General features: G+C 49.0%; 2 protein-coding genes across 2 annotated transcripts; both read right to left on the reverse strand.

Annotated features, from left to right (window-relative positions):
• Positions 1-572: 572 nt before the first annotated feature.
• LOC146428227 (uncharacterized) lies at positions 573-10,883 on the reverse strand. Its single transcript, XM_085080125.1, has 6 exons — positions 10,601-10,883; positions 3,336-3,387; positions 2,855-3,042; positions 2,408-2,563; positions 1,505-1,615; positions 573-1,320 (listed from the first exon to the last, which is right to left on the reverse strand). Exons 1-6 carry the CDS (start codon positions 10,739-10,741, stop codon positions 1,207-1,209), a joined length of 762 nt encoding a protein of 253 aa, XP_084936251.1. The 5' UTR covers positions 10,742-10,883; the 3' UTR covers positions 573-1,206.
• Positions 10,884-14,940: 4,057 nt separating this feature from the next.
• Positions 14,941-23,492, reverse strand: CCNL2 (cyclin L2). The gene is made up of 11 exons (XM_085080124.1): positions 23,188-23,492; positions 22,279-22,353; positions 21,885-21,994; positions 21,515-21,635; positions 20,312-20,376; positions 17,441-17,540; positions 17,248-17,352; positions 16,872-17,013; positions 16,074-16,191; positions 15,899-15,991; positions 14,941-15,547 (listed from the first exon to the last, which is right to left on the reverse strand). Exons 1-11 carry the CDS (start codon positions 23,449-23,451, stop codon positions 15,190-15,192), a joined length of 1,551 nt encoding a protein of 516 aa, XP_084936250.1. The 5' UTR covers positions 23,452-23,492; the 3' UTR covers positions 14,941-15,189.
• Between the last annotated feature and the right edge of the window lie 183 nt (positions 23,493-23,675).

Here is a 23,675-nt window from a genome sequence, read left to right on the forward strand (position 1 = left end):
AAAGGATTCCGTGATCCTGTAAAGGATTCTGCTATCCTGTAAAGGATTCCATGATGCTGTCCCAGTGCTCCTGCCTGTCCCTGTGGACACAGGGATCACAGAAGGCTCACAGACACCTCTCCCTGCCACACCCTGTCTGTATCCAGGGCAGGTCCCAGTGGCTGCTGTCCAGGGACAGCCACACCTCTTCTCTCCCCTTACCTGGCTCTTGTTTGTCTTTTTTCCTCAGTACAGGAACCCACTGTCTTGGCACAGCATGAAAGTGCCTAATCAGCTGGCATGAGGGAGGGATGTTGAAGCCAATCCCGGACTTCAAAGAGCTTTTTGCTTTTATACCTACCTCAGCCAGAACACAAGAGATTTATTCACCAGCTGCTTTCAGTATTTCAGACCAGAACAAGGGTCTGTCTTCGTTTTAGGTACACCCCATTGTGTCAGACCCAACCACCCTGAAAGGAACAGCAATGCTCAGGGTTAGTTTCTTCCTGGCAAGGTAGGAATTAAATTCCCTTGCCAGGAAAAGAGAAACCTGTGAAGAGAAATTAAATGAAGTAAACAGTTCGGTAAACAGATTGTTTGTTTAATCAAGACTTGATTGAAGACACTTCAGAAGTTTATGTACAAAACAACATTCCCACCCCCATATCAGGCTGTTAGTCACCCACTGGGAACAAAGCAAGTGCCTGGTGTACACTGGCAACCTGGGCACGCTCAGAGTTTGCCATGGAATATTCAGAAGTACCAAATTCCCATGGTTTAGAGCTGGGCAATTTCAGCCTTGGCTCAGTTAGGAGCAAAGGAAACTTAAGGAGTTTTTTTCTGGAGATAACTGAGCATGCTGGAATCTGACAGCCTACCCTGGCCTCACTCTGAGGTCAGGCCATTCAATTCTGCAAAGACTCAGAAGCCCACTTTGGTTTTTCTAAGTGAAAAGGAACCAGCTCCTGGATTTAACTTGCAGGTTTTAATCCATTTCAGAGAATTCCAGGAGGTGCCCATCACCAAGAGCACAGTAGTGTTTGCAAGGAAGCATTAGAGCAGAGCAGTAGCAATACCAAGTGAGAGTCAGCCACCTTGCTTTCCAGATACACCTAGAGAGAGGCTGGATATCAGGCTGACTAGTGTTAGAAAACCCTAGAGACACAGGCAGGAGTGGCAAGGTTAAATTGTGACTGATGTGCTGTTCCTGTAGAGCTCTGGGCCCTTCTACCACGGTAGAGTTTCCCCTTGCCAGTCCAGGAAAGAACCATTTTCCTTTTCACCAAGACGGTCCAGAACAGAGAGAATACCTGGGATAGCCTCTTGCACCTGCATGGGAGCCTGGAATGAATCAAGCTTAGGTCATTACTGGGAATATCCTGCAGAGAAGAATTAAATGCATTTAAGGAGGTTCTGGAATGAAGGAGGATGGATTTTTGTGCCTTTGCAGCACCTGGAGGTGTACAACCAGGGGATTGGGACAACAAGGGAGCCCCACTTGCACATCTCCAGAGTTGTCACTCACCATGTTTCCACCCATGTCTGTTTGAAGCCAGCCTGGGTGCAAAGAGATGCAGAGAATCCCATCTGATTTCAGGTCTGCAGCGAGACACCTGGTGATCATGTTCAGTGCAGTCTGCAAGAGTGGGAAACACCTATTAATTTGCTTTTATGAGCCTTGAGTGAGACCTCAAGCCCAGCTGGTGGGCATTTTCCCTCCACCCTGCTGTCTCCTGGCACAGGAAGGGCACTAAGAGGCTCTCAGTAACTTATCCAGACTTTCTGGGGACTCTAAAATCTCTACAACCATAAACTTGCTGCCCAAAGGTGAAACTAAGTTGTAATGGAAGATAAAGCAGCATTTGAAACGCTTCAGGAGCTGTGAGGAGAATAATATTGACATAAGGGCTGTGTTTTTCTGCAATAATCACTACACAAACATTCATTTACCTCTGAACAGGGAAAACAGCATTTAACAGCTTATGAGTAGGTGGTGTAGGAGAAACTGTGTTTCTGATCCTGACTATCTGTTCAAACTCAATCTCTGTGAGATGTGAGAAAACTAAAAATCCCACCTGTCACTAACCAACATCACCACGTACAGGTCAGCACACCTTTTGCTGAGTTTCCTGCCTGCTCTCTCGCTTGGGCTGGAGAGGAACACAGCTGACAGAGCCCACACTCGATGGCATCTGCTCTTCCCTGCATGCCAAATCCCTCTGAAATGGGTCTGTATCAGGGATTTGGGAGCCTGTTCTCCAGGAGCTGGCCTGCCTGCTCCAGGTGTAGCATTTCACAGCTCCCATTTCCACCCACGGGAAGGACAAGAACAGTTTTTGTGTCCATGGAGGTGCTGCACACCTTGGCATCCCCATCCTAAGGTCAGCGTGGTCTCTACCTTCCCTCAGCCCAGGGGAAGCCCACAAACCTTTGCTATCCTGTAGGGATAGACCTTGAGGAACATCTCATTTGCCTGGACGAGCTGCATGGAGGCAGCGAGAGAGGACATGTTGATGATGGCAGCCCTGTGGCAGCCCATGCCAGTGCTCAGCTGGGCTGCCTTCCTCAGCAGCGGCAGGAACGCCTGTGAAAACAACAGTTTGCTTTAATTTGGTGGTTTGGGGGCTGAGTTGCATCATTTCCTCGTTCAAAACAAGAATCCCACCAGCACAGAGGGGTGATGGCTCCTCAGACACAGTGAGGAAAGCTTCCCACAGCATCCTCTGCCCACTTGCCATGGAGTGATCACCATCAGCTGCACCAGTAGGAGCTCCTGCTGCTCTCCAGACAGGCAGATCCAGGTCAGAGCTGTCCCTGTGCAGTTCCCAGGGGACAAACACTTGGACAAATCCAGCCCACTGCTCGCATTTCTTACCTTGGTGACCATCAGCTGGGCCACAGTGTTGGTTTCATAAATGGTGAGCATGGTCTCTGCGGTGACCTCCTCCAGCGAGGCGAGCACGTTGATGCCGGCGTTGTTGATCAGGCAGTTCAGCCCTTTGTCTCCCACGATTTCTTCCACTTCCTTCACCACTTTCTTGATGCTGTTCTCACAGACCACGTCTGCAGAGGAGCCAGGAGGAGCCCCAGTGAGCAGTGTGGGGTTCAGGGTCTGCCTGGCACCACACAACCCATTCTTAACCAAAGCTGAGGCTCCATTGGGACATTTGAGCAGCACCAGGTAAAAATACCCAGAACATTTTATGGAATTACATTGCCCCAGTGTTATCTTGAGATGGTTTTCAGCTGCTGGAGGTCATGTCCAGCTACCAATCACCAAGGAGACCAATTTCTTAAGATGCACTCACCTAAGCTGAACAGATTTCTGTACACCAAAAATAAAGCCCTTTACTCACCCAGTTGCAGGAGCTTGATGTTGCTGTATTGCTTGCTGAGCTGCTGGAGTTCCTGGAAGAAGAAATTTTTTTGTTATGTCTTATTTATGTATATATAAATATATGGCTCCATAGCTGTTACATAAATCAGTTTGACTTCTGCATATCCAGAATTGCAACTGAAAAACTTTCATGATTGGACTGAAGGTAGCTATTCTTTGTTTTCCAGCCTGCTGAGCAGCTTTCCTTAGAACCACATCAAGAAACTGGACTCTTCCCCTCCTTAGTCCCAACTCCAGCATGCTGGATTTTTAGTTCTCAGCATTCCAGTAAAAATCCAGTAATTCCCCAATTCTGGGGAAAAGCATAATTCTCCTGAAGCTCAGCTAGTGCTGGACACCAGGTCAGCAGGAATGCTTTTAAAAAGCCACTTGGAATTACTGCTTGCAGGGAAAGTTCCCCAGTGGTTTTCCCATGGAAATTGCGTTTTCCCATCAGCCTCGTTAGCATCAGTTCCTGTAACTGGAGGTGAAGCTCCCGTGAAATCCTTCCCAGCACAGCCACTGACCAGGAGAACAATTCCTGCTGTAACTCAGGAGAGCAGGCTGGTACTCCTGGAGAAATCCGTGCTCTGGTTGGGCTAAGTGTGTCCAACTTGGATTTACAAGGCCAGCCGGAACCCTTCGGTTTCTGTGCCGTGAAGCTGAGTGGGAAGCGTGGCCAAACACACCAGATGGATTCCATACTCCCAGTCAGGTTCAGCAGACACAGCAACCTGGCCAAACATTCCAGCTCGAGCAAATCCCTTTCTTTAGGAGCCCCTGGGGAATAGGGGTCAGGAGGGCTGGCTTGGAAAGAATACTTCCCTGCCCCTTGGAGACACTTCAGGGACTCCATGTCCTCTGACAAACCGTAATGCATCACATCTTTTATCTCAGATCAGAGCCTGCAGGATCCTCTCCAGGCTTGTTTGGGAGATTTGTTCTCCCACCGAGGCCAACCTACAACAGCAGCTAAGGCTATTAAGGGGAGGGGGAAGGAAAAACAAGTCAGAAGCACAAAACCAGAGGACATTCCTTGCTTTGGACAGGGCTTGGTGGGACAGTTTTCCATAAATTAAAGGCCCAGAACACCCTGTGTTGTTTATTGCTAGTCCAGGATGGAATAGCTCTGCCATGTCAAGGCCTGCAATTATTCCATGGCTTTGGACTGTCACTGGGTTTCAGTTTGACAGTATCACTTACTGGGTGATAAACTCCAGAAGCACTCTGGTTTCTCGAGGTTTGTTCATTTATTTATAGTTCATTTATTTATATGCTTTGCTCTCTGACAGAAACAAGCTACCAACTCCTGCTGAAAGGCCAGAGCTGCTTGGAGTAGCAACAGCAACTGAGAGGCTTCTGAAGTGAGTAAGCAATATTTTGAATTAAGAAACACAATATTTTCAATTAAGAAACAATTGCAAACACTGGAGAACGGAGCATTCTCCATAACATAAACAGCATGAAATTACAATAGCTGCATGCAAATTAGGTTTAAAATTCAATGGGTTTTCCACTTAATTGCTTTGTTAACAAGTGACTCCCACTTCAGGGGTTTAAATTTCTGAGGAGCAGCTCCCAGACATAAAGCTGATGCAGACAGCTTTGGTCTTCAAGAACGTTACACCTGATATAAGCTGAAAAATCCAGTTAGAACATCTAAAAACTGCAGAAAAGCTTATTTTCCCCCTCCTGTGACTACAAGGAACATGAGGAGAGGAGGACTGAGACAAGTAGGTACAGCCAGAGCATCCCAGCTAAGTCATTTTTAATTAGTGTGCTGCGAGAGATAATTTAAAAACAAACAAGACAAACAAAACCCAACAACACAACCCCCTAACACTGTGTTTATTTAGCACAGTAGCTGCAGAACTGCTCTGCACCTGAACAGTCACTCCTGAGAATCAACTCCTAGGGATTCCAGAATTAAACTCTGATTAGCATCTGTTGTTTCCTGCTCGCTGATTTTTAATTACGATTAACAAAGAGCCGGCCTATTCTGATTTAAACAAGATCCTCTGGCACAGAGATCCTCCAGACACACACTCATCAGCACACAAGGTATTTACTGCTAGATTTCAACCAGGAGTGTTTGGTTGTCTTTGTCATTTAGCAAGATTTACTTTGCCTTCTTGATGAAAGCATTACCCACTTCGGTTACAGCTCTTGGACAGGACCTGGCCTCACTCAGCCAGTTGGAAGCACTCAAGGCAAACAAACACAGCCTGTGGGCAGGATGAGGGTGCTTGGGTATCCTTCACATCATCCTGCTTGCACTGGGGACAAAGCCAGAGGTGGATCCCATTTTTCTGCCTCCCTCTGAGGCAGGTTTTCAGTATCACAGTGTACAGCCAACTCACTGTTCAGCCCTGGAACAGCTCCCACAGCACTGCCCTGACCCACAGGCCTCTCTGACTCCAGAACTGCTGGAGGATGTGTAAAACCCTCCCAGAAAAAAAGATTAATAAGCAAACAAAACAACACTGTGATAACCCAAAGTCAGAAAGACTTCAAGAATTCTCTTTGCCTGATATATACTCAGAAATGCCCCCTTTGCCTGATGTATCACTGTTCCCCAGATCAGCCAGCTGCTCTTCCCAGTTGCAAACCACATGGCTAAAATATGTGTTGAAGGCAAAAACAATTCCCAGAGCTGACAGAGACAGTGAGCAGAGAGAGCTCGGGGTCTGACACGGGAACAGGCACTGCTTGCAGCACTCCCTCCTCCTTCAGAGCAAGAAAAACTTGGAAATTTATTAAGCCCTGGAAGTTTCCCAGAACTTCATAGAGGACTGGAGCAGAGAGGAATTTGTTCACCTGGGAACACACTGGGGAGAGCCCGAGGAGCAGGAGATGCTCCTGTGCTGAGATCCCACAGATTTATTCACACCATGGCCATCTCCTCCTTCCCCCACCAGACAGGGGACAGCAGGGACTACACCATTTTGAAATACAGTCCTTTAGGGCAGAGATTTTCCCTTTTATGGGAAAGCAGGATGGGGGAGGAAGCAGCAAAGAAGACAAATAGGAGAATGGGGAGAATTCCAGCTGCATCCATGAGCTCCCTAGTAACGACTGCACTGGGGTTGTGTCCATCTGGAGAGCAAAGACAGGACATGAGGAATATTTCACAGGAGATTTGTTGCTGCTTCCCCTGTCAGCGCCGGAGCAGCCCAGGAAAAGGCAGATTGGAATCAGAGCGTGGCTGGAGGAGTCTCCAGTGGTGCTTTTCCAGGAGGGGCAGTGGTTATCTGGCTGCCTGCAGGCCTGCTGCATGTTATCGTGTGATCTGCAGCCCATTTGTTAGGCAAATGTTCTGGGGAGGCCACCTAGGAGCTGCTCAGCACAAGAACTCGAGTTTTCACAACTTCTGCCAGCACAGGCTCACATGCAAAAGCCTGCAGCTGCTCAGCATTAGCCCAAGGTTGGGCAGTTCCAGGAGATGTGCAGAGGAAAGCAAAATCAGGCTCCTCCAGCATCTTTCTGCTGCAGGTCCTTTGGGGTTCTGCTCTGGCCACTGTTTGGAGAGCTCCAGGGTGTTCAGTTATCACTGTGCTGAGGGATTTGTGCCCAAGATGGGCCTGTGTTTGCCAGCAGCTAAGCAGATTTAAACACTTTTCCTCTAAAGACTGGGAGATTATTTTAAAAAACCTTTTCATCTGAGCTCTGTCCATCCTTTTCTGCCACCCTGCAGTGGGAAAATGCTTCTCTGGCAAGCCAGAGGAGAATTTAAAGGAATTGTCTAAAATTGCTGTTCTTCAGGTTCATCCTCTAAGGTAGGAGAGGAAGTGGGGGACAGTTAATTTGTATTAAAGAGGATTTTTCGTATGGTCACCACAAAGCAAAGGGGAAAAAGCAAAATCAGACCACCTGAATTGCTGTCAGGAGAAAAAGCACTGATCCAGGTGTGCAGAGAAATTCCCTCACCTGTTTGCATGACCTACAAACAGGTCCTGGCTGGGCAAAGCCCATTCCATGTGCCCCAAGCTGAGCCTGCAGTGCCAAAATCTGGAGGGCAGAAACCTAAACTCTGGGAGCTGAGGATGAACCTGAACTCTGGGTGTCCAAAATTTGACTGGAAAGTTGGTGAAAACAAAGGTACCTCTCTGAGAAAAAGACCAGAAAATCACTGAACCTTTCCTACCCTACTCAGCATTACCAGGTAGGAGCTAAGCTTTGGGAGCAGCAGCTGGAGAGCAGAAACCCAAACTCTGGGAATGGAGGATGAACCTAAACTCTGGGTGTCCAAGATTTGGCTGGAAAATTGGTGAAAGCAAAGGTACCTCTCTGAGAAAAAAGACAAGAAAGTCACTGAACCTTTCCTGCTGCATTCAGCATTGCCAGGTAAGAGCCAAGCTTTGGGAGCAGCAGTTGGAGAGCAGAAACCTAAACTCTGGGAATGGAGGATGAACTTGAACTGTGGGTGTCCAAGAAAATTGGTGGAAAATTGGTGAAAACAAAATTGGCTGGAAAATTGGTGAAAACAAAGGTACCTCTCTGAGAAAGAAAAAAAAAGAAAAAGACAAGAAAATCACTGAACCTTTCCTGCTGCATTCAGCACTGCCAGGTAAGAGCCAAGCTTTGGGAGCAGCAGCTGGCAGTGGTGCTGCCATGACCAACATTCCCAGTGCCAGAGGCTGCAGCAGGTCTGTTCTCGCCCTCTGCCAGCCCCAGGACCAGCAGCACACTGGGAACACTCTCAGAGGGTCAGAAGCCTTTGTGCCAACTCCACGCACTGCAGATGGGGCAGATAATGCTGGTGAAACCACTACAATACCTTTCGTAAAGATTTCTCTTCCTTGTGGAGTTTCCAAACCCATCTGTTAGAAATCTGCTTTCAGCTGACTGCAGAGGTTTCCATTGATGTCCTGCCAAAGCACAGCACATGGCCTAGAGGTCCTTACAAAGAACAAAAACCCACCCTGATCCACCAAGGACAAAACTTGCCCCCCTAAAATTAAAAAAAAAGCTCTGATGATGCACCCCATGTGGCCTGCAGAATCACCACTGGGGTTGCTGGAATGTGGCTCCTGGCCAACTTCCTGCCTACAGGAGACACCGTGCCAGAGGCTTTCCAGGTTTCTCCTGCAAGCAAGGAGTGACCCAGACTCTTCCCAGACACACTGCACCGTCTGAAAGCTGTTTCATCTTCCTGGGCAGGTTTACAGCCTTTTTGCTGCAGGTTTTCAAGCACTGACCACACAAAAAGAACCTGATGACTCGGGCTGAGATTTGCCCGTGTAATGTTTCCTAGGAAGTTCTTCCTGCTGAAGGAACCATTTCGTTTTCCCCGTGTAATGGATCCGAGAGCATTGTGATGAGAAATCGCTGCTGAACACAGGGGCCAGTTGGTGAAAAAGAGAAAAAACCTCCCTCAGCGCCGCCTGGAGCAGCTTTAGGACAAACAAGCACGCGGGGAGATTTCGATCTAACGCAGGTCGGATGTCTCTGCTGCTTTCCTGAGCCGCTACTACACCGGGCTCTTGTGCAATCGTTCCTAGGAAATGGGGCTGGGAGAGGTGCCAGCTCGGGTAACAGGAGTTACAAGGGAACAGGATGGAGTGAATACCTGCTCAGGTGCTCAGGAGGGGCTCAGGGGGAGCCACAGGGACCAGCAGCCCTGAAAGGCACCTGAGCTCAGCCCTGCTGCACTTTCATTCAGAAATACCCTAAATGTACCTTTTGCTGGAGACTTAAAAAAAAAAAAAAATAGATATTTTTCCCTCGGTTTCATAAGTGCCTGCAGAGCAGCAGAAGTTTCTGGAGAAGCAGAGGTCAGACTGCAGGTGTCACCTGGCTAGCACTGCCACATCCTCAGGGCTGCCCGAGCACACCTTTGAAAGGTTTTATGCAGCTAAGCAGTGAACGAAGTTGCTGTGTTTGGCTTATTGCTAGCACGGAGTGCTCACCGTTTGTACAAAACGAATCAAATCCCCCAGAAGGAACAAACACAGGAGCTCTGTTTCCCTCTGCACACGCCAGGGAATTTGCCTTTCTCCAGGGCAGCCACGCTTGAAATAGGGGAGATGCAAGAATAGAGCTGTGGGTATCAATTCTCCTTCCAAATGCCTGGGGCATTGCAGAGGGGTTTGGGATAATCACAGGGCTGAGCGCTCAGGTTCCTGCAGCTCTGCAGGGAAGGAAGGAGCAGGGGGATGAATACCTGTGTGGATTTTCTGTGCTGCCCAAATTCTGCCTCACTGAGGAGAGCCGAGTTCAGCCTAGAGATGCTGCTGATGACAAAGTGACTGATAATCCTCATCGATTCGCCTCCCTAAGCTTTAAGCTGTGTCTTAATTTTGCCTGGCGATCATTTGTAAGAGTTTGGGGATGGGGAAGGAGTCCCAAAAGTACTGCGATGCTGCAGCAGCAGAGGTGTGAGCTGAACGGGGAGAGGACTGCAAGGGGATCCACCGGCAGCAGGTAACAAAAGCTCCCATTTCCCGCAGAAATTCTGATCCCTGCACAGCCGAGAGGGGCACTACAGAAGTGTTGAACTCATCGCTCATTTCGGCTTTCTCACTTGTTGCGAGTGCAGCCGAGAAAAAGAGGCGGAGAGGGCACAGCTCCTGCTGGGCACAGCGACACGCCGTGCAGAGCGACAAGGAGAGCTGCGGTGGCTCCCGCTGGGAAAGTTTCTGAGGGAAAAGCTGCCCCTGCAGGGCTCCGGGCTGGAGCAGGACAGGACAGACATCGCCAGGGGAAAACCCAGCTAGAAACTCGGTGTTAAAGGAAGGGAGGGCAGGAGCGCTGGAGATGCTGCGGCTGCCCTGCTCTGCCCGGCCGTGTCCCGTTCTCTCTCCTCCTCCCGAACGCTCCTAGCATCGATATCCCCAGCTCCAGCCCCGGAGAGCTCCCCAGCCCCGGAGAGCTCCCCAGCCCCGGCTCCATCCCCCCGGCTGCTGCCCCGGGCAGGAGCTCAGCCCCGCTCCATCCCCCCGGCTGGAGCTCAGCCCCGGCTCCATCCCCCCGGCTGGAGCTCAGCCCCGGCTCCATCCCCCCGGCTGGAGCTCAGCCCCGGCTCCATCCCCCCGGCTGGAGCTCAGCCCCGCTCCATCCCCCCGGCTGGAGCTCAGCCCCGGCTCCATCCCCCCGGGCTGGAGCTCAGCCCCGCTCCGTCCCCCCGCGGGCTCTCGCTGCCGGCACAGGGATGCTCGAGATGTTCGCCGCTTCCAAAGTGCCTTCTCCTCCCTCCCGACGCTGCCACCCCGCTCCGGGGACCTCCCGCGCCTCCTCCCCGCTTACCTGCGCCTTCTCGGGGTAGCGGCAGGTCGCAAAGACCAGGTCCGGGGAGGGGCTGGCGGCGGCGAGCCCCCGCACCAAGCCCAGCCCGATGCCGCGGCTGCAGCCGGTGATGAGCACGGAGCGGCAGCGCGGCTGGGCCATGCTGCTCGGCCCGGTTCGCTCCGGTCCCTGCCCGGCGCTTCTTGAGCGCACGCGGTTCCCAACCTGCGCGGTGCGGAGCCCCGCCGCCCCGGCCCGCCCCCAGCCCCGCCGCGGCACCTCCCCCGGCCGGCTCCGGGGCAGGGAGAGAGCGGGCAGGGGATGGGAATGGGGATGGGGATGGGCTCTTCCCCCTCCCATCCCACCGCGACCCGAGCCCAGCCCGCTCCCGGGCAGGGAGAGAGCGGGCAGGGGACGGGAATGGAGATGGGGATGGGGATGGGCTCTTCCCCCTCCCATCCCACCGCGACCCGAGCCCAGCCCGCTCCCGGGCAGGGAGAGAGCGGGCAGGGGATGGGAATGGGGATGGGGATGGGCTCTTCCCCCTCCCATCCCCACCGCGACCCGAGCCCAGCCCGCTCCCGGCTGGTACCCAAATCCCGTTCCGCAAACTTGTGCAGGGAGAAAGCACAGCTCTGGGGGACAGTGGTGGCCGCAGGGCAGCTGCTGACCCCTCTGACCCTCAGCCATCAGTCCCACAGAACCGGACAAGGGTGAAATCGCTCCCCTCTGCAGCCAGGAATGGGCAGAAGGAAAGAATTCAGTTCTCCACGGGGGGGATGGAGCAGAGACAAGAACTGAACCCCTGATTTTGGACTCCCACGTTCCTGCCAGAGGTTTTTTAGGGTGTGCCAAGCACTACATTACTGTCCAGTGCTATCCCTGGTGGATAACCAGCTCCTGGAAATCACTGCAGGTTTCCTGCTCTTAGCTCATCCTCACATATTCCCCCAGGACCTGTGTGTGCCTGCCCAGGTCAATGATCTATTACTGATCTGCACACTCAGGCAAAAACTGGGATAGGGAAGTTTAAAGGCTTTAATTACATCTGTGAGCAGAATATTGCTCTTTTCTTTTTTAAAATAGTGCTATGCTTTTAAAACTAATTTCATCCTGCTAGAGGTCAAGGATAAACTCTCCCCTTTTACCTGAGAAACTGAAGAACAAACAAAATGTGATAATGCTGCAGAAAAGCCTCAAAACAGCTGCTGAGGTTGCCCTGTTTCCCTTTTGTTGGTTTATTCCTAAATACCTGCAAGAGCTCCAAGAATGTACAGTATTTATATATATGGTAAAAGTATTGCTGCTGGGGAGCTCAGGTTTGATGTTCCAATCACATTCCCAGGGGAGATGAAGATGACAACACTTCCAGACAATTCTCCTACCTCAGACAGTGCTGCAAAGTGTCCAGGGACTTCTGGAACAGCCTGGATTGCCCAAAGCTGGTGGGAAAAGCACAGATCAGATGTGGCAGGAAGCCAGCAAAAGGCTGCCCTGGATACTGATACCTGCTTGGCTCCTTTCTTCCAAATAAAGCTCCATTCCAGCAGCTTCTGTCTCACAAACAGGAACTCTCTTCTTTTCCAGGTGCTTTAATCCATTACCTGCCTTCCCACGTGGACTGTGTGCATTTCAGAATGATTTCCTTGGTGCAACAGCAGACTGGTGGGTTTGGAAAATCTTTAAAAAGATCTGGGATCTGCTGGAATAGCTGGAATTTTGCAGAGCTGAGTTAAGGCAGCAGTGGCAGTGCTGGGATTGGGCAATAAATCTTTGGGCTCTCACCTGAGAAAGTTTGGTGACCTCTGACACAGCGAATTCATGGCTGGGTGAACCAGTTTTTGGGAAAACATGAAGCCTGGGGGGTTATTTCCCAGGAAGGGAGGATGAGGCTGGGTGGCCAGAGCAGGTAGGAGGCTTTGTCTGAGGGAAGAGCAGGTGGGATTTACCTGAGGAATGAGGATCCTCACCTGGCCAAGCCTGCAGTGTCTGCTACAAGTCAGGTTTCAGAGCTCTCCCTTCAAAGCTCTGACCAGGGCTAAAGTATCTCTCAGAGAAGAAAGAATTGCAGGTGAACACCAGAAAAAGAGATCAGAGAGCAACCTGAGAGAGGTTCTGATGATTGAGAGCTACAGTAGAGTCACCAGAGGTTGAGAAAACAAAGTCCTAACTCACCTGCAGAGCTGAGAGCTGTTTGAGCACACAGGAACATGTGGGGTTTTTTATTTCAGGTCGTCTTGTGCCAGCTGCAGCCAAGGGGTGTCTGCAGTGCTCAGCAGCAGCACTGACTGCCCCCAAATGTCCCAATCTGCAGTTCCCCACACCAAACCCACCACAGATGTTCAGCAATTCCAAGATTTTCACCTCCCAAGAAGTGGCACCAAGCCCACACAGCAAGGGATGGGATTTTCCTGATATAATCCCAGCTGTTCCTCCTTGCCCAGGTGAGAAGGCTCAGAGCCAACACTGCTCAGGAAACTCAGCTGGGACCTGCCAGCTCCTCCTGAAGTGACAAAAATGCATTTTCCATCTCAGATCTTGGTGGGTTAGGGGATGTTATGTTGGGTATTGACTGCAGAGGTGCCCAAAATTCTTAGCTTTAAGGGAATGGGGATTTAATTCCAAGTGTTGAATCAACTACAATTTGAAAAATCTCTTCATTTTGCACAAGTTTCTTTCCTTATGAGTAGGCACAAGTGGTGTAAGCTCATAAGAAACTACTATCAAGTGAATGTAATAGAAAATCAAATACTTTAATGAAATTAGGGAGCATGAGAGTAACAGCTCAGATATACCACTAGAACTGATACTACTGGGCTGTGGGGCTCTGCTAATTGGTTTTTAAATGCTCTGTTCATCAAGCATGCAGACCAACAAACTACTAATTCTTCAGAGTGTCAAAGATCCTGAGTAAAGAATTTCCAACCACTTCAAATGGATATATAGGAAATGTCTTCTGAGCTGGTGGCCTGCACACAGCATTGCACAGATAAAAATATACTACTCTCAATGCACAGAGCTAAATACTTTCACATTTATCAGAATTTTCTACACAAGTCTTTTTGATAGAATTCAAGTTTTGAATTTTCTGTATATATCTTCACCTGTATTAAACAAATGCTTATTTACATCGTGGGTAAAGTGTAAAGGCTAGGAAGGCCATTTTCCCATACTGTACTGTAACACTGCAAAATATATATATATACACATGGAGAACCTAATATAGGCAACAGGTCTAAAAAAAGTCACCTCCCACCTGTACAACATCACGGAGCCAGTATGAAAAGAGGGCGTTGTTAGCACCAAACCACTCCCAGGGGGCTTTAGGAGCATTCCAGTTCCACAGGGAAGAACTGCTGGGCACAGCATTGCAAGGGCTGAGCCACAGAGCTGCTGCCTGCAGGACTGGAAATCCCAAACAACACTGCACTGCACTGGGGATGGAAATCACTGAAGAGCAGGACAGGAGCAGCCAGTGTGAGCAGGTGACAGTGACAGCCCAGCACAGGGCACTCCTGACATCATTCCCACCCTGTCAGCCTCTCCTTTGGATTCATGGATGAGCACAAACTGCCAGCAGAACACGACTCAAACAAGGGGTGGCTCAGGAGCCACATGAACCCATTACTGCACAAGCAAGGAGCTCCATGGGCAGAATTCTGAGGGAAGCAGCCTGGCTGTGCCCAAGGTGCCAAGGGAAGCAGCCCTGGCTCAGCAGAGGGCATTCCCTCAGGAAACAGCCCCTGCTCAGAGGGAATTCCCAAGGGAAGCAGCCCCTGGCTCACCAGTGGGGCTGGCTGTACCCAGGGTTCTGCAGGGAATTTCCTTTGGGAAGCAGCCCCAGCTCACCAGCTGTGCCAGAGGAAATTCCCTTGGGAAGCAGCCCTGGCTGACTGGAGGGCATTCCCTTGGGAATCAGCCCTGCTCAGGAAGCAGCCCAGGCTCACCAGAGGATATTCCCTCAGGAAGCAGCCCCAGGTGGGCTCACCGGTGGTGCCAGAGAGAATTCCCTCGGGAAGCAGACCTGCTCAGGAAGCAGCCCCTGCTCACCAGAGGAAATTCCCTGGGGAACCAGCCCCAGCTCACCCTCACCAGCTGTGCCAGAGGGCATTCCCTGGGGCAGCAGCCAGGCTGGGCTCACCAGAGGACATTCCTTGGGGCAGCAGAGGGCATTCCCTGGGCAGCAGAGGGCATTCCCTGGGCAGCAGCCCGGCTGGGCTCACCAGAGGGCATTCCTTGGGCAGCAGCCTGGCTGGGCTCACCACAGGGCATTCCCTCAGGAAGCAGCCCAGCTGGGCTCACCAGAGGGCATTCCTTGGGGCAGAAGCCCGGCTGGGCTCACCCGCTCACCACAAGGAATTCCCTGGGGCAGAAGCCCGGCTGGGCTCACCAGAGGGCACTCCCTGGGGCAGCAGTGGGCACTCCCTCAGGCACCAGCCTGGCTGAGCTCACCGGCAGGCATTCCCTGGGGCAGCAGCCCAGCTGGGCTCACCAGAGGGCATTCCCTGGGCCAGCAGCCAGGCTGGGCTCACCGACAGGCACTCCCTCAGGCAGCAGCCCCGGCCGGGCTCACCGGCAGGCACTCCCTCAGGCAGCAGCCCCGGCTGGGCTCACCGGCGGTGCCGGCTGTGGCCCGGGTGCTCTCTCTCGTAGCGGTGCCCGGCGCGCTCGTAGGACCGGGAGCGCTCATGCCGGTGGTTCCGGTAGTAGTGGCTCTTCTTCTTGTACTTGCCCGAGTGGTCGGAGCTCCGCTCCCGGGAGCGGCTGCGGGAGCGCGAGGAGCTGCGGCTGCGCGACTTGCGCGCTTTGTGCGCAGAGTACTTGTAGTCTTTGGATTTCTTGTAGCTCCTCACCTTGGAGCCTTTGTAGCCGGAGCTGTGGTTGAACTGCCGCGGAGGGGAATCGCTGCGGCTCCGCGAGCGGCTGTGCGATTTGGAGCCGCTGGAAGTGGAGTAGCTCTCGCTTTTCCTAGGAAAAAAGGGAGAAAACATGACTTTTTTAATTACAAAAACTTTATTTTGCATTGTGCTGTTCTGTACTCCATGAAAATTCAGCTTGTGTCCTAAACTTACATCTGGCTACTGTAAAAATACTTTTTTTAAAATATTTTTTTACTGTAAAAATACTGATTTTTAGGAACTCTTATCCCTTTCTCCAGCTTCAGTTCCAGTAATTGTGTAAAACACCCATATTTGGAGTTATTCTGGAGTTTGACAAGCAGCTCACACTGCTGGGTCACCTCACAGCCTCTTGGTGATGAGCTGCCAGGTCTGGCCCTGGGGAATCAAGAGCCTGGGAGGCTCTGGAATCACACCCTACCTGTGCTTAGGGGATGCAGACCTCGATGGTGACCTCGAGTAACTCTGATCTCTGCTTCCACTTCGACTTCTGCTCTCTCTTCCTTTCTGGACACTGCAAGAGACAATGAGCACTCAGTTATTTTGTTTCAAGTGATCACTGGAGGAAAATCAGCTGGTTCCTTAGGAAACCTTACCCATTCACTGGGCTGTTGGAGCTGGTTCTTTTGGCTCCCTCTGTTTTCCTTTTTGCATTCTTCATTGCCTGCACAGGTAGCGGTGAAGGTTTATTTCCTTTAACCTCTTTTGGAGACTCTGGGAAAAGAAGCCTTTGTTACCTCTCTGGAAAGTACCTGAAAGGACTGAACCTCACCCCGTGTCTGCAATAATCAGAGCTCACAGCTGTGCTCTGCACACACACAGCCACCCACAAGCAGATCTGAACAAGTTCACAGAAGGCAGAAATTCATCTGAAACATTTCTGCCAAAGTGTTGCAGTAACCCTGGGGAGTGAACTGCGAGAGGAGGCAGAAAATCACCTTCCTTTCCTTGCCAATTATTCAGTATTGTTTGTGAGGTAAACTGGGGAAGATGGTAAATGCTGTCTTCTAGGTGAGATGTGCACCAGACTGGAAATTTTCAACCAACATCCCAAAATGTTACCCCTGCCAGAGCACATCTGCTTCAATATTGCTTTAGCATAAAATGCCAGTGGCAAGTATTTGAGTTAATTGCCAAATCCACATAAAAGCAAGTCCCTGGACTATATGGGTTTAAACTAGTCTTAATTTCAGACTAATTTGATTTTGGCTTTTATCTGATTCAAGAAATCACAAAGTTACAATGCTATTCAAACCCTGCCAGTTGAGTAGTGCTAAAAGGCAGCCTAAAAAAGTCCCCGGCAAACCCCAAACCACACTTGTAAATGCTTCCCAAAAGGGTAAATATACATGAAAGAGGTGAAAGTTATTAAAAATGAGTTATCCACTATTTACCATTTTTTGGGATAGGGGAAAATCCCGATGTGTTATCCAAGCTTGGGACTCCCTCAGGTACCAGACCTTTAGCTTGTGCTTTTGCCTCTTCAATAGCCAGTTTCTTCTTTTCTATTTTACTTTCCAGATCAGATAAATCCACCTGTGAACACAGGAGCACTGCTTGTGAGAACACTCAGGGAACTGAATTTCCTGGTTACTCTCAGGGAGGGGAATGAAAACCTAAGGAATCCCAGACAGTGATTGTTCTTTGTTCACTTGCAGCTGATTTCAAACAGGGTCAAGATTTCCAACTCTTGTTCTCAGCTGCAGCCTTAACTGAGAACTCCCAACTTAAAAAAAAAAAAAAAAACAACAAAAAACCAAACCAACAAACCTTTTTCCTTGTGTAGAGCTGCAAGATTTTCAAGCAGATTTCTTGAATTTCTTCCTCCGTTGCTCCAAACAGTAAAAACCAATGTGGGCGATTTGGGAGTGGGATCTGAAAGGGAGACAAGGACAGAGCTCACGTTTCTGCTCCTGCTAGAAGGTTTAAAAAAAAACCCCAAATCCATGGAAGTGTGGCTCACCTCCAGTGTCCTGGCTGCCAGGTAAATGCATGCACAGGCAATGCTTTCTGGCTGGAACCTCACAAAGACATCTGTTCTCAGGCTGTCGTTCATGTAATTCCTGAAAGACAGGAGAGCAGAAGGTTGCAAGGCACTGCAAAGCTCTTTGGGTTTCTTTTTTTTTTGGTTTTACTTCTACAAGGGCTATTTCTTTCTGTATTCAGTTACTAGATTTCAACATTATACTCCTGTAAAGCTAAAGAGAAGCTGAATGATTTTACTAAAAAGAAAAATAACTAAAATAAATCCCTCAAGGGGAGGGACGTGTGACAGAAACAAAGTCTGACTGCTGAAAATTCAGTGGTGACAAGAGAACCAATTTTAACTTCACTTTTCCTGCTGGATCTCTACTGGCCTGCTCTCATGCAATAAACAAGTTATTTTCATTAGACAACATACAGTGTGGTCAGAAATACTCAGTTATAGAATTTTAGGTTCACATGTTCCCCTGCAATAGGGCAGAACCAGATATCTGGTAAAAGCTGCAGCTCCTGTAGCAGATCTCCCATGAAATGCAGTCCTCTTCAGCACAGATCAACTTCCACTGGGATTTCAGGTGTCCATTTCCATCCAGAACAGAATTCTTTTTGATGCAAAAAGTCAGCCACAGGAGAAATCAGGGTGTTTGGGAACGGCAGTTCAGGAGAACAGTCAGTATTCAGGCAGATCTCCTCCTTGGCACATGAAATAAGGTTTCCAAATTGTCCCATTTCAGTAAGGTTGCTTAAAATGAATATTCACAGAATGAGAAAACTGCAAAATATTGTACATAGTCCAGTCAGTACACTTAAGCATTATGCTGTTAAATCTTAAATACACAAAGTAAATTCCTGTGAATCTGTCAGCTGATGTGCTTTAGAAGATCTAGACTTGAGAGCACATATGTCAATAAAATATCAGATGGAGGAAAACTAAAACCAGACACAACAGAAGTCCTTAAAATAATACTTTAAAGTAGTAATGAACCATGTGGGTACCCAGTATACAAGGATTCACTGACCCCCAAGACATCCAAAGCTGAGACCACAATGTTTGCAATGTTTGTAAGGACAGAGAGGAGGAATTTGAATCCCAGGAGTATCCAACTCCCACCTCCCCCAGCTGTCCTCTCTTTTTATTTATACAAAAAGCAACTGCTTTACCCCAGAGAAGCAACATTAACCATCAGCTCATCTTTCTGGGAGAAAGGAACTTCTAAACCTGTTGTTGTCGTCCCACTAAGAGAGCACAAACCTTTTGGCTAAAGAAGTGATATGAAAAGAAGGTAAATTCAAACATCTGGAAGGTAAATTTTTTTTTTCTGGTTTTCCAATTTGCAAAACATGCCAGCTTCCAAGTTTGGCCTCTGCACATCTTCCCTGTGGGCTCAGTCAGACACAGGAGGGAATGAATCCTTGTCACAATAGCTTAAGAAAAAAGGTAATGCTGTAAAAATGCACATTTCAAAACCCAGTTATACTGGATACCCACCAGTTTTCGGGTACTGGAAGCAACAACCATGAGCACACAGATGTGTTTTGGTAAAGTCTGACCCTTTTCCCAGCTGGGGTAATTCCCTCCCTCCCCCTCCTTCCATAACAAGCAGATTCCTGGCACTGAGCAGTCCACAACTCCCATTCCACTGCTCCATGCAATGCTTCTGGGAAGTGTCTCTAAATATCACATTTCGTCTCCAAGCTTCACACGTGTAATAGTTTACAAATGGAAACTATTCATTTCCTTTTGTGTTAATTAATCCCTTTTAAAGACTCAAACCCCACCTTAATTTGCTTTATCATAACATAAAGAACATATCACGTTAACAGTTAAGAGAAATAGAACATTTAAAAAAAAAATTAAAAAAAACCTTTCAGAACTTCAACGCTCAGGTTATCAAAGATACAAACAGTCAAAAAATGCACAGTAAAAATAAAAATATAAGCACAAGAAGCAGTTGGCCAGTTACTCTACTATCATGTATATACCACCTGTCTAGAGCCAGCCTTCTCTTTGGAGAGCTTTGGGTTGACTGAAGACGGCAGCTATCCCTGCACCATGGGCAGCAGAGGAGAAGTCTTAGTCACTTACCCTCAGAGGCTACCCTTTGATCAAAAGAGTACAGAAAAGAAAAGTCAAAACTGGTTCTCTACACACAGCTCACAGTACCAGACAGTTCAGTCAGCAGAAATATGGTCTTTGGATTCACTAAAGGTTTTTTGGGTTTTTTTTTTTTTTTCAGACCATTGGTATTGTTAAAAAGCATTATGGTTTAAAAGCACTATTTAATTGTTAAAAGTTTAAGACGTGGAATTTTACAGAAGCTTCCCACCCCCAAGCAAATATTTATTAAATGAGAGCAATAAGGCAGAGAACATTTCTTGGCAAATATGAATCCAGGCTATCCATCTATCCAGCCTCAGAAGCTGACATCTTGCATTATCCACATAAATAAAAGAAATTTATCTATTTTGATACACCTGGCAATCAAGCTCAAGCCCTGAGAAAAGCCATTCCCCACCACTGGGAACAGACTTGAACTACACCTAGACCTCCCTGAAGAACAAGAACCCAAGGGAACAACTCTAACCCACCCAACCTTTTCCCTTCAGCTGGAAAGTGAGAGCAGAGAGGAGGGAAGTGAGAAGGCAGGGTGGAAAGCTACCTTACCATTAAAACAGCACCTCTAACTTAAGAGGTCGATCAACATTTGGGAAGTAGTTTGGGGCACACCAGGGACAGTGGAGCTGTCTGGTGTGGCCCCAAGCACTGCTGAGCAATGCTGCCCAGTGCCTCAAGTGACATATTTCTGCTACTGCCCCTTCTGGTCTCTTAGAACAAAGAAAATCAACTTACCATGAGGTCTGGACCAGGTGTTGGTTACGTTCACATTCTAATACCTGAAGGTACATAACGATTATCTGGAAGATATGGGTTATTGAGTTATTAACAAGCATCTGGAGAGCCACCTCCTTATTTCAGAGGGACATCCATGAGGCATCTGTTATCCTCTTTCAAGGCCTAAAACACTCCACATGAAGTGTTTTTGCACCATCCCCAGTGTTTATCCACACAGCTTCTGCACCAGCTCTGACCTGCCTAGCTCTCCATCTTCCAAGCCCTTCCATCCTGCTGCTCAGCCAGGTTTTGCCTTCACCTGGGTTTGATTTAGGGGTTTTGTTGATTGGTTTTGTTCTCCTACACAGCTCACAAATCCTTTTAGCTGCAACCTGGGAGGAAAAGCTGCTCACTGCAATCAGCAGTGAGGGAATGAGGCAGTGTTTGTAGGGAACAGACCTAATACTGTGCCATGGTTTGTTCAGTTCTGAGGGTTTTTCCTTCAGTTTGGAAGGAAAACGAGGCTGGAGAGGAAGAATAATTCAAAATTCACACCAATCAACAAACAACTACAGCTGCCCTCTGGGGTGGATAACAAGAGAAACTTCTGAATGTTAAGTAGGCTCAAAAAGAAGGCTCTGAACACAAGTTTTTTTCAACAGAAGAGCAAAATCCCAACTCTGCCGGCACAGAAGTAGGAAGTTCTTTCACCACACTCAGGGCACAATTTAAACATTTGAGACAATTGTATCTCCCAAGTATCCTCCTACTCTGACACTTGATACTTTTATATCCAGACTTGTCTCATTTCTGGCCAAGCCCTTCCCACCTGGGGCTGGTTTTAACACACACAAACACTAAACTTTGGCTTTAATACCTCAGCACGTTTCCACAAGCAGTGATCATCACAACCTCCAAACTCCTTCCTGCTTAGGGCTCTATGTCAAGGTGATGTTTTCTACCACCAAAGCTACCTACTGATCCAATTTGACTTCGAGGAATGCTGAGCACCTGCATCCACCTCGCCGTCACTCAGCAGTGATACAAGACCAATTAGTAAGAGTCTCTTAAATGAGAAAGAAAACATCAGGATGGTAAGAAGCTAAATCTCACTGAGTTAGCTAATTGTCATGAACAGTCCACAGAGCTTCCATGCAGCCTCCTCAAAGCATTTACAGAGCATGAAACAGTGGCCACGAAGTGAATTTAGGCAGTACAAACCTTATGTGGGTGCTTCACGTGAACACAAAATCCCAACTCCTTCAACACTCTCCTTTCTGCCTTAATTATTTGATTCTTCAAGTTCACATATTCTTGATCCAATATTAGAGGCACAGGTTTTCTGCAAGACAAGGAGATGATCATCTTAACACTAAAAGAGACTAATTTGCTGGCTGGATTATGTGAAAATAAAAAATATCATTATTTATAACGTGAAAAAAACCATTTATTTACCAAAATGGGACAAATTGCTTAATGAGATTCCTTCAAGATATTCCCAGATTGATGAAACAGGGATTTATACCATCATGAAGCTTAATAATTAAAACATACCACAGGTATTTCAGATTATTCTGAGTTTTTAGCTTACTTTTTCTCCCTCAGGTGTCTGAGGCGATGGAACACATTGATCACATCCCGAATGCGTCGGGGGGCTTCCTCAATTTTGGATGCCAGATGGACACAGGCCATGGACACATGCTGAAAAATGAGCATAAAATAGAGTATTTTATATATTATATCAGTTCCAGTTCAGGAAGTGAGCTCCTCCAACAGGTTAAGGAGGGATAACAAGAAAACAACTGCAGTAAAACAAAGAAATACAAAATATTTAACAAAAATCACTATGATATAGCCTTATAAACTTTGATCTATAATCACAACCTCCAGGTTAGTTCCTAACACTGATCCCATCTCAGGTGACAACTTGCCAAAAGAGATCAGAAGATAAATATAGCTACAAATGTCATTTAATGCCTTCTTACCTCCATGGAATGCTTCACAAAAGACTTGGTATAAAAAAACCGCTGGAATAGCACCTGTCCTGTAGCCATAGCCACCTAAAAAAAAGGGATAACAGCAACAGGCATGAACAAAATTACCAGTTCCAAAGGGGAATTTCAATAGACTTAAGACCCAGAATACTAACTAAGCATGGGAGGAAGTTCAATGGTACTAAAAAAAACCTCTAGAACTGCTACTTAAATAACTAATTAAGCTATCCAAAATGTTAGCAGCACTATAAATACTACCTACAAGTCAAACACATACATTAAATTCCAAATTCCTTTTACGAAAAACGTGAAAATAAGCTCCAAATTGATTAACAGTAAACAAAAGGGGGAAAAAAACCAACCAAAAATCCAATAAAACTGAAAGCCATGAAAGTACGCCAGGAAAACAATTAGCCGTTTGGGCGTGGAAAGAGGAAGAATCTAATAACGTCACGATTTGCATATATTTCAATAGCTGAGACTCGGTAGTTAGAAGGTGCGTGGAAAGTTTTACACTCAGAGAGCAACGAGAGTGTTTGCACTTCAGTCGTCCTGGAAACAAAACCTCCCTGAGGTCACCACGGCTCCGAAAGGAGAATTAACAAATCCTCCTTTGCACAATCCCCGCTCGTCACCCGGAGGCGGCGGGGGCGGCGCAGGAAGGCGCTGACATCACCCGCTTCCTGCAGCCGGGGCCGGAGAAGGCCGCAAAGGGCCGAACGACCCCCGAGCGACCCCCGAGCGACCCCCGAGCAGCGGGCGGCCCCGCGGCCTGCCCGGCCGGTAACTGCGAGGCGACCCGGGGCCTGCCCGGCCGGTAACGAGAGACCGAGGCCCGCACAAAGAAGGGCCCGGCTCAGTCCCGGCCCCAGCCGCCTCCCCGCCTGCCCCCAGCCCTACCTGCGGCAGCCGCAGCAGGATCCCGGCCGCCTGGATGAGCTCGCAGCCGGTGACGCGCAGCTCGGTCTCGGTGTCCGGGTCGAGGCCGCTGCTCATGGACGGCGTGAAGCGCAGCGTGTGCTCGGGCAGCAGGCAGTTCTCCAGCGTGATCAGCACGCCCGAGTAGAGCCGGTCGCCGATCAGCACGGCGCCTGGGCCCGGTACCGGGGCGGGAGCCGCGCCGGCCGCCTGAGGGCCCGCGGGGCCTCCGCCTGCCGCCGCCATTTTGTGCCGCCGCCGCCTCGCTGGCTCCGCGCTCCTTCTCCTTCCCCCCCCGCATCCGCCCCACGCCCATTGGTGGAGCGCGGCGGGACCGCGGCCGCTGATTGGTCGGGAGGCCGTGACGCAGGACGCCGCCCGGGCCGCGCGCGGCGCGGTGACGCAGCTGCCGAGAACCCGGGCAGGGCGGGGCGGTGACACCCTCAGTGTCCTCGCAGCCCTCAGTGCCC

The sequence above is a fragment of the Lichenostomus cassidix genome, chromosome 21, assembly GCF_008360975.1.
Source record: "Lichenostomus cassidix isolate B80296 chromosome 21, HeHo_3.0, whole genome shotgun sequence".
Taxonomy (NCBI): Eukaryota; Metazoa; Chordata; class Aves; order Passeriformes; family Meliphagidae; genus Lichenostomus; species Lichenostomus cassidix.

Bases quoted from the DNA above. Each gene is read 5' to 3' on its own strand.
- LOC146428227 (XM_085080125.1), bottom strand. From the start codon at position 10,741: ATGGCCCAGCCGCGCTGCCGCTCCGTGCTCATCACCGGCTGCAGCCGC. The intron at 3,043-3,335 runs GTGAGTAAAGGG...GCTCCTCTGCAG, and splicing joins CATCAAGCTCCTGCAACTGG to ACGTGGTCTGTGAGAACAGC. The intron at 2,564-2,854 runs GTAAGAAATGCG...TTGTTTTCACAG, and splicing joins CCCAGCTGATGGTCACCAAG to GCGTTCCTGCCGCTGCTGAG.
- CCNL2 (XM_085080124.1), bottom strand. From the start codon at position 23,451: ATGGCGGCGGCAGGCGGAGGCCCCGCGGGCCCTCAGGCGGCCGGCGCG. The intron at 17,353-17,440 runs GTGAGCCACACT...TCTCCCTTTCAG, and splicing joins TGGCAGCCAGGACACTGGAG to ATCCCACTCCCAAATCGCCC. The intron at 16,192-16,871 runs GTAAATAGTGGA...TTCTTTTCCCAG, and splicing joins TTCCCCTATCCCAAAAAATG to AGTCTCCAAAAGAGGTTAAA.